The sequence below is a fragment of the Oncorhynchus keta genome, chromosome 28, assembly GCF_023373465.1.
Source record: "Oncorhynchus keta strain PuntledgeMale-10-30-2019 chromosome 28, Oket_V2, whole genome shotgun sequence".
In the NCBI taxonomy this organism is placed as follows: domain Eukaryota; kingdom Metazoa; phylum Chordata; class Actinopteri; order Salmoniformes; family Salmonidae; genus Oncorhynchus; species Oncorhynchus keta.
Window position 1 is genome coordinate 16,488,668 of NC_068448.1, and position 12,796 is coordinate 16,501,463.

General features: G+C 40.1%; 1 protein-coding gene across 4 annotated transcripts in view; it reads left to right on the plus strand.

Annotated features, from left to right (window-relative positions):
• Nucleotides 1–8,826, plus strand: part of LOC118360713 (hepatocyte nuclear factor 4-alpha-like) — a 28,625-nt gene extending 19,799 nt beyond the window's left edge. For 3 of the 4 annotated variants that reach the window (XM_035740049.2, XM_035740051.2, XM_035740046.2), the window contains 9 exons: nucleotides 718–892; nucleotides 1,199–1,323; nucleotides 1,952–2,058; nucleotides 2,244–2,399; nucleotides 3,503–3,590; nucleotides 3,964–4,116; nucleotides 4,348–4,584; nucleotides 4,805–4,927; nucleotides 5,407–8,826. In XM_035740049.2, the coding sequence (XP_035595942.1) occupies nucleotides 718–892; nucleotides 1,199–1,323; nucleotides 1,952–2,058; nucleotides 2,244–2,399; nucleotides 3,503–3,590; nucleotides 3,964–4,116; nucleotides 4,348–4,584; nucleotides 4,805–4,927; nucleotides 5,407–5,549 (1,307 nt within the window). In that variant the 3' untranslated portion in view covers nucleotides 5,550–8,826. The remainder of the gene's footprint in view (nucleotides 1–717; nucleotides 893–1,198; nucleotides 1,324–1,951; nucleotides 2,059–2,243; nucleotides 2,400–3,502; nucleotides 3,591–3,963; nucleotides 4,117–4,347; nucleotides 4,585–4,804; nucleotides 4,928–5,406) is intronic. The other variant, XM_035740050.2, reaches the window with a different exon arrangement.
• The last annotated feature ends 3,970 nt before the right edge of the window (nucleotides 8,827–12,796 follow it).

Sequence of the window (12,796 nt, forward strand, 5' to 3'; positions counted from 1 at the left end):
ATACTTAAACAGCATACAATACAGTGTGTCGTTTATTTCTACTTTAGATGTTACTAGTTTAATTACAGCTTTACTGCACAGGTATTAATAAGAGTAACTTAATGTGATGTATAAGCAGTATAAGAGTAACCAGCAATGCCACTGACTTTAATGTAATCACCTGATGCAGTCAACCAATTAATGTCGCTCTCACCTTTTGAAATGAATCAAAATATCTGTTTTCTTTGAAAGTATGTCAGTTAGTTAGTTAGGTCATTCACTATTGTCCCTCTAAGTTATATTCAGTCAATATATTGATTATATTAGTCAATAAATGAGGACTGAGAGACCTAAGAGTTTTAAAAAAAGATTACATTTTTCACATTTTGTAGTAACAAATGATTTAAATGAATGACCTTTCCTCTAGTTCTCTCAAACTGTTGACCACTAGTTATTCCATAACATCCATCCCTACACTCGCTCAGGTTATCTTCCACCAACATAGCAGTTCATTATTTAATTACTTTATATAGCCCTCATAAATATCTTTTAGTTTTGATTTTGGATCACATAACTGCACATATCCTCTAGCTCATCTCCAACATTGATGGCCCAAAGAGCCCCTGACTTGATAAGGAATATTTCTCTCTATCTCTCACTCCATACTCTTAAGCATAGCGTGATACGCACATCTAAAATATACTGTATAAAATATGTCTTTGTTCATTGTTGCTTCAGACTCCTCGCCGGCTGAGAGTGCCAACATGAATGCAGCCAACCACCTCGGAGCGGGCACCCTGTGTGCCATCTGTGGGGACAGGGCCACGGGCAAACACTATGGGGCCTCCAGCTGTGACGGCTGCAAAGGCTTCTTCCGTCGAAGCGTTCGCAAAAACCACATGTATTCATGCAGGTGAGGTTTAGGCCAATATTACACACAAGAGCAAAGACAGTGACCATCGTATCCTTGAGCATTTACAATAAAATACTATTACATTTGACAGGTTTTGGGATTGGGATACAGCACCTGTACATAGATGGGGGTGTTCATTGACAGTTGCAATATCAAACTGATGTAGTTAGGCCTTGAGAGAAACCAATAGACTTCAACATTCTACAGTAGGTTGCAATAGCACTGGCATATTCTACAAGAGTCTTCTAACTGCAATCTACTCAATAGGCCCTTAATAATCAAGCCCTCTTCAAACTCACTTCCCAGGTTCAGCAGACAGTGCATTGTGGACAAAGACAAGAGGAATCAATGCAGATACTGTCGATTGAAGAAATGCTTTCGAGCTGGCATGAAAAAAGAAGGTATACAATTCATTCAACTTCATTCAAATGGTAATTAGAATTAAAGAATGACAACATTGAGAGTGGCCTATCTAGCCATATTGTGTTATTACGTATTATACTCAGTCTCTACACAATGTGATGACACTAGCAGTTATGATTTAATCATCTCTGGTAAGGTATAACCTAGAACTAGAACGTTCCATTTGTATCAGCCAGTCCCTGTCGTAGAATTGTAGAGAGGAGCAGAGCCATTGGGACTGCTCATGGCTCAGAGTAGGGTATGTTGCAAGAGCCACGAGAGCAGCACTTTGTTAATGTTCACTCCATGATTCACTGAATTCTATGACCAGCTTATGCTGAGCGAAAACTTCTGTGAGGGAGTTATAGCCACACATACTAATAAACACATCAGCCCTGGGAGAATGTTTTCTCCCAATGCTGTTCTGAGTCAATGCTAATAACCCACTAGGAACTATGAATGTCTGTCAGATAATCTATGCACTGTTTATTACATGTGTTTTTTTTTACTGCACATGGAATGGAATATTTGAGTTGAATGACTTTGTAGGTTTGTGTCTGAGAAAATGGGGAGTGCTTTGACTAAACCATTTCTAGGGAACAATAGAGTATTTATTCTATTCTGATAGCCGCGGTTTATGTTTCTATTGTTTCTCAGCTGTACAAAACGAGAGAGACAGAATCAGCACTAGGAGATCTAGCTATGAAGACAGCAGTTTACCATCTATCAATGCACTTATCCAGGCAGATGTACTCTCAAGACAGGTAAGGCCCATGGATATGGCTTTTTCGATCGAAATCATGTAAGCGTTTAAAACTCATTTTTATTTGCCCCAGTTGTACTGAATAGAATGGAATGGAGTTTAATTTATTTTGGTTAAATAAATTCTGTTCATAATTTGGCTATGAATACATAGGAGACTCATTCATTTTTAATTCTGTATGTGTAGATATCCTCACCTGGACCTATACTGAATGGTGACATCAGGACAAAAAAGGTAGCGACCATCACAGATGTGTGTGAATCAATGAAACAGCAGCTGCTGGTGTTGGTGGAATGGGCCAAGTACATCCCTGCCTTCTGTGACCTGCCCCTGGATGACCAGGTAAGGTTGCATTAGATTTAACAGTGACAGACTAGGTTAGACTAAACCATACTACTCTCATTCAGGGGTACTGCATTTTAATGGCTGTTTTGTCCTGGACTAAAAAGCATGCAATATAAGGCCAGAAACCAGTCTGATAATGACATTATTGTGATTCTTAAAAATAACAACTTGAAGCTGTGTCCAGGGAATATAAAGCTCTTCGATCAGCATTTTGAGTATGGTATTTTAAGACCTCTGAATCCAGTTAGAATATGATGAGCTAGTTTGATAGTTGTATCTCTGATCAGAACGATTCCAGAATCATTAACACCGTGACAACCAGGGCTTTGGTAACTGATTTGCTGATGTTGAATTAGTGAGGGATCCATCAGGTGTATCCTCACACATTGACTTGACTCTCTCTCTGTGAGAATCTCTGGTTAGCTCTTCAGTGACCTTAAGGGTGGTATGAAAGGTTACTTGTTTAATGGTTAGGTATGATTGGCAGAAGTTATGTAATATTTTCCATGTCTTATCAAATTGGGGCTCCCGAGTGGCGCAGTGGTCTAAGGCACTGCATCTCAGTGCTTGAGGTGTCACTACAGACACCCTGGTTTGAATCAAGGCTGTATAACAACCAGCCGTGATTGGGAGTCCCGTAGGGTGGCGCACAATTGTCCCAGCGTCGTCCAGATTGGGCCGGTGTTGGCCATTATCGTAAATAAGAATTTGTTCTTAACTGACTTGGCTAATTAAATAAAGGTTAAAAAAAGGTTAATAAAAAATAAAATGCATTGTTTCATAGAGAAGTTCAGAGGCTGTGTTTTTTAACGTTTTTTTTTTACCCCGTTTTCGCTTCATGGTATCCAATTGTTTAGTAGCTACTATCTTGTCTCATCGCTACAACTCCCATACGGGCTCGGGAGAGACAAAGGTTGAAAGTCATGTGTCCTCCGATACACAACCCAACCAAGCCGCACAGCTTCTTAACACAGCGCACATCCAACCCAGAAGCCAGCCGCACCAATGTGTCGGGGGAAACACCGTTCACCTGGCAACCTTGGTTGATTCAACAAGTTTTTGCCCAGTGATTAATAATGAAAGGCTTTCCTTTATTTCAGGTGGCATTGCTGCGAGCCCATGCAGGAGAGAATCTTCTGATTGGAGCTGCAAAGAGGTCTATGTTGTACAAGGACCTCCTGTTACTAGGTAAACTCAAGATAAGATATTAGCTACTGTACACCATCTAATTGCTCCAGGGTCATCATTAATAATGGTAGACCCTGGCAGTGACCCCATTCTCCGAGGGTGTCTCAGGTGGATTTGGTATATGCAAAAATCACATTTCCAATTAACGCATGCATATGATAACTGATACACACTTGTAAAAATATAAGCACACACCAAAGTAATATTATTATTATAATTACACCATGTCATATAATAGTTATGTAATATAATAGACTAGTTATATAAGAGTTATGCTAGCAATATGATATTTGTTTGGGAGGGGGGCAAAATCATCAAAAAATCACAGAGTGATTCGGTATACATGGCATTTATTGGTTTCTGTTCCTTATAGGAAATGACCACATTATTCCCCGGAACTGCCCGGAGATGGAAGTGTGCCGGGTAGCAGTGAGGATTCTGGACGAGCTAGTGCTGTCCTTCCAGGAACTCCAGATAGACGACAATGAATATGCTTGTTTGAAAGCCATTGTTTTCTTCGATCCAGGTATTACATGGAACACAACGTCACTTTTAAAATGAACAGCCTATCATCTGATTCAAACAGTGAGACATCATATGAAGCATTCTAGGGCAGTAACATTTATGTTGCAAAACAAAAAACGATGTAACCAGTGAGCAACTAAACTAGTGACTAAGAATGCTTGTTATATGAGCAACGTGTCTGTGCAGCGAGTGACCAAGATGTTAACCAAATGCCTACTCTCTCCTGCTCCAGATGCCAAAGGTCTGAGTGACCCAGGTAAGATCAAGCGGATGCGGTACCAGGTTCAGGTCAGCCTAGAGGACTACATCAACGACCGGCAGTATGACTCCCGGGGACGCTTCGGAGAGTTGCTCCTGCTGCTGCCCACACTACAGAGCATCACCTGGCAGATGATCGAACAGATACAGTTTGTCAAACTCTTTGGCATGGCCAAGATTGACAACCTGCTCCAAGAGATGCTCTTAGGAGGTTAGACATCTTGATATTGTTACAAAGAAAGTAAAAGGTCTCAATCTAATGCCAAAATAATTTAATACAAACAACTTTCCGTGAGTTCTATTGGTTTGAGAAGTTTACACTCTTCAATATGATAGAATGCTAGTTGAATATCATACTCTATTACCGAAGGACAGTGTAGGAGAAAATTAACTGTTTGGGGGGTTGGTGTATGTTGTGTTGTTTTCCTCAGGTTCTGCTACTGAGGCACCTCACACACCTCACTCTCTGCATCCACATCTGGTTCAGGAACACCTCAGCAACAATGCCATCGTTTCAAGCAACATGGCTACTTCCATCCACAATGGCCAAATCTGTGAGTATCAATAACTACATGCCAGACCCCAAAGGTCCAACTCCAAGTGTTGGTTCCCCAGAGACAGATTAAGCCTAGTTCTGGATTAAAAAGCACTGAAAGCTGTGTCCCGGACACTGACCCCAAAATTAGACAAAAAATCCTTGAGATTCACAACCAACAGTGAGCTCAGTGGCATCAATCCACTGCCATGTGTAACAGAGTCAGGTAGTTGGAAGGACACACAAGCTTGGCAGAATAATCCACAAAGAAGTTATTCAAAGAGACTAATCAGGCTTGCTTTGTCAAAGTAAATGTATGTTATTTTTTATTAACATTTTTAATAACCTCAGAAAATTTCACAAATGTACTTATTCCTTGTTTGAATATATTAATATTTTTTCAAGTAATGCCATGCCACAAGATATATATGTTGATTTGTGTGTTAACCCGACTATTGTTAATTCCTCCACTAATTGATCATTTCTGGTTTGTTGCAGCCACTCCTGGAACCCCAATCCCCTCTCCTCCCACAGTCTCCAGTTCAGAACACTATAAAATGGCTCAAGGGGTTATAGCCACTGTGCCCAAGCATCCTATCTCCATCCCTCAGCTCACCATCACCAAGCAAGAAGCCATCTAACACAGAACTGGACCCCACAAACCCATCCAACAAATTTTTTTTACCATCTTTGCTAGCATATGTTTCTCTGTAAACATGCTCAGTAGAAAGGTGCAACAACAATTCTCATTAGTGAGAAATACATATTTTCCAAAAATCTCAGGGAGTGTACTGTACAGTTGGGATACATTAGTAAACTAATCCCCAGCTAAGGTACAGTACCTACGGTAGGCCTACTCATATTATTGCATGTAGTATCAAGCTGAAATTGCAAACGGCTAGAACAACCTCATTCATGGGAAATTTGATACAGTATGCTCTTTGACATACAGCACCAGTCAAAGGTTTGGACACACCTACTCATACAAGGGTTTTTCTTTATTTATACTATTTTCTACATTGTAGAATATTAGTGAAGATATCAAAACTATGACATAACACATATGGAATCATGTAGTAACCAAAATAGTTGATGACAGCTTTGCACACTATTGGCATTTGCTCAACCAGCTTCACCTGGAATGCTTTTCCAACCATCTTGAAGGAGTTCCCACATATGCTGAGCACTTGTTGGCTGCTTTTTCTTCACTCTGTGGTTCAACTCATCCCATACCATCTCAATTGGGTTGAGGTCGGGTGATTGTGGAGGCCAGGTCATCGGATGCAGGACTCCGTCACTCTCCTTCTTGGTCAAATAACCCTTACACAGCCTGGAGGTGTATTTTTTGTCATTGTCCTGTTGAAAAACAAATGACGGTACCACTAAGCGCCGAATAGATCTGATGGTGTATCACTGCTGTCCTTTAGTAGTGGTTTCTTTGCAGCAATTCGACGATGAAGGCCTGATTCGCGCAGTCTCCTCTGAACAGCTGATGTTGAGATGTGTGTTTCTTGAACTCTGTGAAGCATTTATTTGGGCTGCAATCTGAGGTGCAGTTATTCTAATTAATTTATCTTCTGCAGCAGAGGTAACTCTGGGTCTTCCTTTCCTGTGGCGGTCCTCATGAGAGCCAGTTTAATCATAGTGCTTGATGGTTTTTGCGACTGCACTTGAAATGTTCTGTATTGCCTGACCTTCATGTCTTGAAGTAGTGATGTATTGTCATTTCTCTTTGCTTATTTGAGCTGTTCTTGACATAATATGGACTTGGTTTTTCACCAAATAGGGCTCTCTTCTGTATACCCACCCTACCTGGTCACAACACAACTGATTGGCTCAAATGCATTAAGAAGGAAAGAAATTCCACAAATTAACTTTTAACAAGGCACACCTGTTAATTGAAATGCATTCCAGGTGACTACCTCATGAAGCTGGTTGAGAGAATGCCAAGAGTGTGCAAAGCTGTCATCAAGGAAAAGGGTGGCTACTTTGAAGAATCCCAAATATAAAATATATTTGAATTTGTTTAACACTTTTTTGGTTACTACATGATTCCACATGTATTATTTAATAGTTTTGATGTCTTCACTATTGTCCTACAATGTAGAAAATTGTAAAATTAAAGAAAAACCCTTGAATGAGTAGATGTGTCCAAACTTTTGACTGGTACTGTAGCTGTACAGGTTATCTATGTCTTTATACACAGAGTTCAAATTATGAATTGGTAAATAAAATATGACTGTATACATGTTAGATAGGTTTTCTTAATCACATTTCAATTGTATAAATGTTACAAACAGGCCTCATATCTGTGATGAGGCAGATCATGATGTTGTTGTTACACAGTATTTTAAAGATGGTTGTCAATGGCAATACAAGTTTTGTTGACTGATATAGTCACTTACAACTTGTACCCAGAAAAAAGAATACAATGATATTATCATGTTTTTAAATAATGTAATTATGTGACAGATGGAGATATACAGGTATGATAGGCAGTCAATTGGTTCTGAAAGGACATATTTAGCTTTTTAAAGTTATCGTGTACTTGCCGTATGACAGTTGTGGTGCATTGAAATCCAGGTTTAAGATATCCCTGTCTATATGCACTGGAATTCGCTAGTTGTGTAGTAAAAAGCTTAAATGTTTGAATTAAAACAGCTCAGTTAATTTAATACCAGAGTTGGGGAGTAACGGATTACATGTAAGGGATTACAAAAAACTATAACCCGTTACGTTACAAGCAAAAATATTGCAATCAGATGACATACTTTTGGAAAAACTAGATGATTACTTCAAACAGGATGATTGCGAAAAAAATATTTGACACTTCTCTGTTTTCTCAATGACATTCGCATCATCATTGAAAAAAGGCGCACATTTAAATTTGTTCAACCTGAGCGAGTCTGACCACAAATCAGAGTCCACTACGACGACACACCACACGTGTTTGATGGATCTCAGGAAAAGAGCAGGAATGGGCTTTTGTAGGCTACAGTCCAAGCTATGTCTTCCAATGGTGCAACTGCTGTCGGTATCCATAAATGATTAAATTTGAATAAACGCTTGGAGGTAAGGATGACAGCCGGGGTGTAGTCTATGGCGATACGGATATAATTTACTATTGATATCTGCATAGCGCATTGATGTGAATCACACTGCTGCTCTCTCATTTAGCTATTTGCGCCTTACGGATTGTGGTTGTTGTTGGATGGCTGTTCACAAATGTAATGTATATTTGAACACAATAGTGGTTGAATTCAACAAGTTTAAGCTGCCTATCAATCATTGCTTTTGAAACCAGTGGATCGCCAGTGAAAAATGCGCTCTTGCAACAGCTGCATAGTGCTGATCCCAGCCTATGGAATAAAAGTGGGGCTTTTATTAATCAAATTCATGCTGATAAAAAAAATACATCCATAGTCCTAATGGACACATGCTCGAACTGGCACACTTTTGATAGACTTAAATGGGGCAATCTGTAGTTAATACATCCATTTTTGGATTTATATACTAGATCTATTAATGTAAAGATATAATTTAATCATATTATTATATGTTGTACAAAGCAATGGGTTAGAAGAAGCCTTCATAACCAACCCATGAAGTAAAATGTTAAATCCATGTATGGCCAGTTATGTAAACTTTAACATGGATTTATCCTGCAACAGGCATTTACAGGTTGATGAATTCATAATGTTTTACCCATTCCATTTTTATCTTCAGTTCAACTGTAAAGACCTTGTAGTGTTTTTTTTTTTTTTTTTTACCATAGAATGTTATTTTGTGACATTATTATAACTACATGACAAAATACATGGTGCCTTGTCATCTGTACCGCCTTGTACTGCAAAGATGGGCAATGTGTTTCACCTTACAATGTGAAGATGAATAAAATGTCAAGGTTTATTTTTTACATTGCATTGTACTGTGCTTTATTTCAATAAGAGCAGATGTTAACGTACAAAAGGACATGCAACCTTAAACTGTAGGAGATTAACTGTAAATGTAGCAGGATAGCTTCTGGTAAACCCTTATGTCAGGAGGAAAAATATAACATTTTGTTAGCATTATTTCAGAGGTCTTCCCCTGTCACACTCTAACACTTTGCTGGCTAAGTCAATATTGTACAAGTTAAGTGAATGAGCAAACGAGATGGTTTGTTATCTTCATTTTACTGTCCTGAGTTATAACTAAGCTGTGATTATGAAGATGAAGCCTACAATAAAGATGAGTATTTCTCAATAATTATGCTATTGTAACATGGATGATAACCAATGGCCATAATGGTATCCAATGTTTCTTTATCAAGGACAGGTTAACCCTGGCTAAAGATTTGGAGTGACATTTCAAAACCAGTTTAAACTGCTTGTTGGCTGTTTTTTAGTGTCTGACCACTGGGCATAGACGTCAATTCAACGTCTATTCCAGGTTGATTAAACTTGATTTTATTGAAAGGATGTGGAAATGTTTTTGGTTCAACCAGTGTGTGGCCAGTGGGTGACGAATGATACAAGCTGTTGCCTACGTGGCAGTGCATCGTCAGGATAATTAGTAGGTGTGTTTCTTCAGGCTGATAAAAGGTCATAAAGTAATTGCAGATAGAGGTGAAAGGAAGCAGGCGCCTCACTTCAAAGCTTTTCCAATATTTCCTCTTGAGTAAAGAAGAAATGTCAGTGATATCTTCCCCACTATTAATGCCTTTTATGATGGGTTACGGACTAGGCATTTCATCATAGGTGGACTCAAACAACTCTTTTTTTCCAGCATGTTGTATGTAGCCTATCGCCGCCCCTTCCTCGTTTCCCTCCATTTCTCACAATAGGCCTACTATGAGTTTGTTATTGTGGTCCAATTTTTGGAGTAGTGTTATCTTACAGGCATGTTCAGGAGCATGGAACAGCGACAATTCAATATAGGCTATGGTCTATAGTTGAAGTCGGAAGTTTACATACCTTCAAACTCTTTGCTTGACATCATGGGAAAATGTAAAGAAATCAGCCAAGAACTCAGAAAAACAATTGTAGACCTCCACAAGTCTGGTTCATCCTTGGGAGCATTTTCCAAACACCTGAAGGTACTACGTTCATCTGTACAAACAATAGTACGCAAGTATAAACACCATGGGACCGCGCAGCCGTCATACCGCTCAGGAAGGAGAAGCGGTCTGTCTCCTAGAGATGAACGTACTTTGGTGCCAAGTGCAAATCAATCCCAGAACAACAGCAAAGGACCTTGTGAAGATGCTGGAGGAAACAGGTACAAAAGTATCTATATCCACAGTCAAATTAGTCCTATATCGACAACCTGAAAGGCCGCTCAGCAAGGAAGACACTGCTCCAAAACTGCCATTAAAAAAGCCAGACTACGGTTTGCAACTGCACATGGGAACAAAGATCGTACTTTTTGGAAAATGTCCTCTGGTCTGATGAAACAAAAATAAAACTCTTTGGCCATAATGACCATTGTTATGTTTGGAGGAAGAAGTGGGAGGCTTGCAAGCCAAAGAACAACATCCCAACCGTGAAGCACGGGGGTGGCAGCATCATGTCGTGGGGGTGCTTTGCTGCAGGAGGGACTGGTGCACTTCACAAAATAGATGGCATCATGAGAAAGAAACATTAAGCTTGGTCGCAAATGGGTCTTCCAAGTGAACAATGACCCCAAGCATACTTCCAAAGTTGTGGCAAAATGGCTTAAGGACAACAAAGTCAAGGTATTGGAGTGACCATCACAAGGTCCTGGCCTCAATACTATAGAATATTTGTTGGCAGAACTGAAAAAGTGTGTGCGAGCAAGGAGGCCTACATCCTGACTCAGTTACACCAGCTCTGTCAGAAGGAATGAGTCAAAATTCACCGAACTTATTGTGGGAAGCTTGTAGAAGGGTTCCCGAAACGTTTGACCCAAGTTAAACAATTTAAAGACAATGCTACCAAATACTATTTGAGTGTATGTAAACTTCTGTCCGACTGGTAATGTGATGAAAGAAATAAAAACTAAAATAAATCATTCTCTCTACTATTATTCTGACATTTCACATTCTTAATGATAAAGTGGTGATCCTAACTGACCTTAGACAGAAAATTCTTACTAGGATTAAATGTCAGGAATAGTTAAAAACTGAGTTTAAATGTATTTGGCTAAGGTGTATGTAAACCTCTGACTTCAACTGTATCTATTTATCATTTTTCTGACAAGTCCCTCGAAGCCTCAAGAAGATCACTTGTAAAGCAAGCGTTCAATTCAATGGGCTCAATCTGTGTAGTGTGCAGGCCAAAACCGGCTTGCGAGTTATTTTATTTGGGACCCAAAAGATTTGAGTAAAAAAAATGTTTTACTGAGTTAGAGTTCATAGAATGAAATTAGTCAAATCAGGCCAATGCATACATTTCACATGACTGGGCAGGGGTGCAGCCAAAAGCCTGGGAGGCTTTAGGCTCACCCACTTAGGAGTTAGGCCAACTCACTGGGGAGCCAGGACCAGCCAATCAGAATGAGTTTTTCCCCACAAAAGGGCTTTATTACAGACAGAAATATTCCTCAGGATCATCATCTGTTCGGGTGGCGCAGGTAAAGAAGCCGGATGTGAAGGTCCTGGGTTGACGTGGTTACACGTGGTCTGCGGGTGTGATGCCGGTTGGCATACTGACAAATTCTCTAAAATGACATTGGAGGTGGCTTATGGTAGAGAAATTAACATTCAATTCTCTGGCAACAGCTCTGTTCAACATTCCTGCAGTTAGCATGCCAATTGTACGCACCCTCAAAACTTGAGACATCTGTGGCATCGTGTTTTGTGACAAAACTGCACATTTTAGAGTGGCCTTTTATTGTCACAGAACAAGCTGCACCTGTGTAATGAGCATTCTGTTTAATCAGCTTCTTGATATGCCACACCTGTCAGGTGGATGTATTATCTTGCCAAAAGAGAAATGCTCACTAATAGGCATGTAAACAAATTTGTGCAGATAATTGAAGAGAAATAAGCATTTTGTGCTTATGGAAAATGTCTAGGATCTTTTTATTTCAGCTCATGAAACATGGAACTTTCCACTAGATGTTGGAACATTTCTGCATTGATTAGCTTTCATTCAGCCACAAGAGCAATAGTGAGGTCAGACACTGATGTTGGGTGATTAGGCCTGGCTAGCAGTCGGCGTTCCAATTCATCCCAAAGGTGTTTGATGGGGTTGAGGTGAGGGTTCTGTGCAAGCCAGTCAAGTTCTTCCACACCAATCTTGACAACTACTTCTGTATGGACCTCGCTTTGTGCACGGTGGTATTGTCATGCTGAAACAGTTCAGCACTTTCCACAAACTGTTGCCACAAAGTTGAAAGTACAGAATTGTCTACAATGTCATTGTACACTGTAGTGTTAAGATTTCCCTTTACTGGAACTATTGGGCCTAGCCCGAACCATGAACAACAGCCCCAGACCCTTATTCCTCCTCCACCAAACTTTACAGTTGGCACTATGTATCAGGGCAGGTAGCGTTCTCCTGGCATCCGCCAAACTCAGATTCATCAGTCGGATGGAGAAGCATGCTTCATCACTCATGAGAACAGGTTTCTGCTGCTCCAGAGTCCAATGGCAGTGAGCTTTACACCACTCCAGCCAACGTATGGCATTGCGCATGGTGATCTTAGGATTGTGTGCGGCTGCTCTGTAATGGAAACCTATTTCATGAAGCTCCCGACGAACAGTTATTGTTCTAACATTGCTTCCACAGAGAGTTTGGAACTCAGTAGTAAGTGTTGCAACCGAGGACAGACGATTTTTACACGCTACGCGCTTCAGCACTCTGTGATCCTGTTCTGTTAGCTTATGTGGCCTACCACTTCGCGGCTGAGCCGTTGTTGCTCTTAGCCATTTCCACTTCACAGC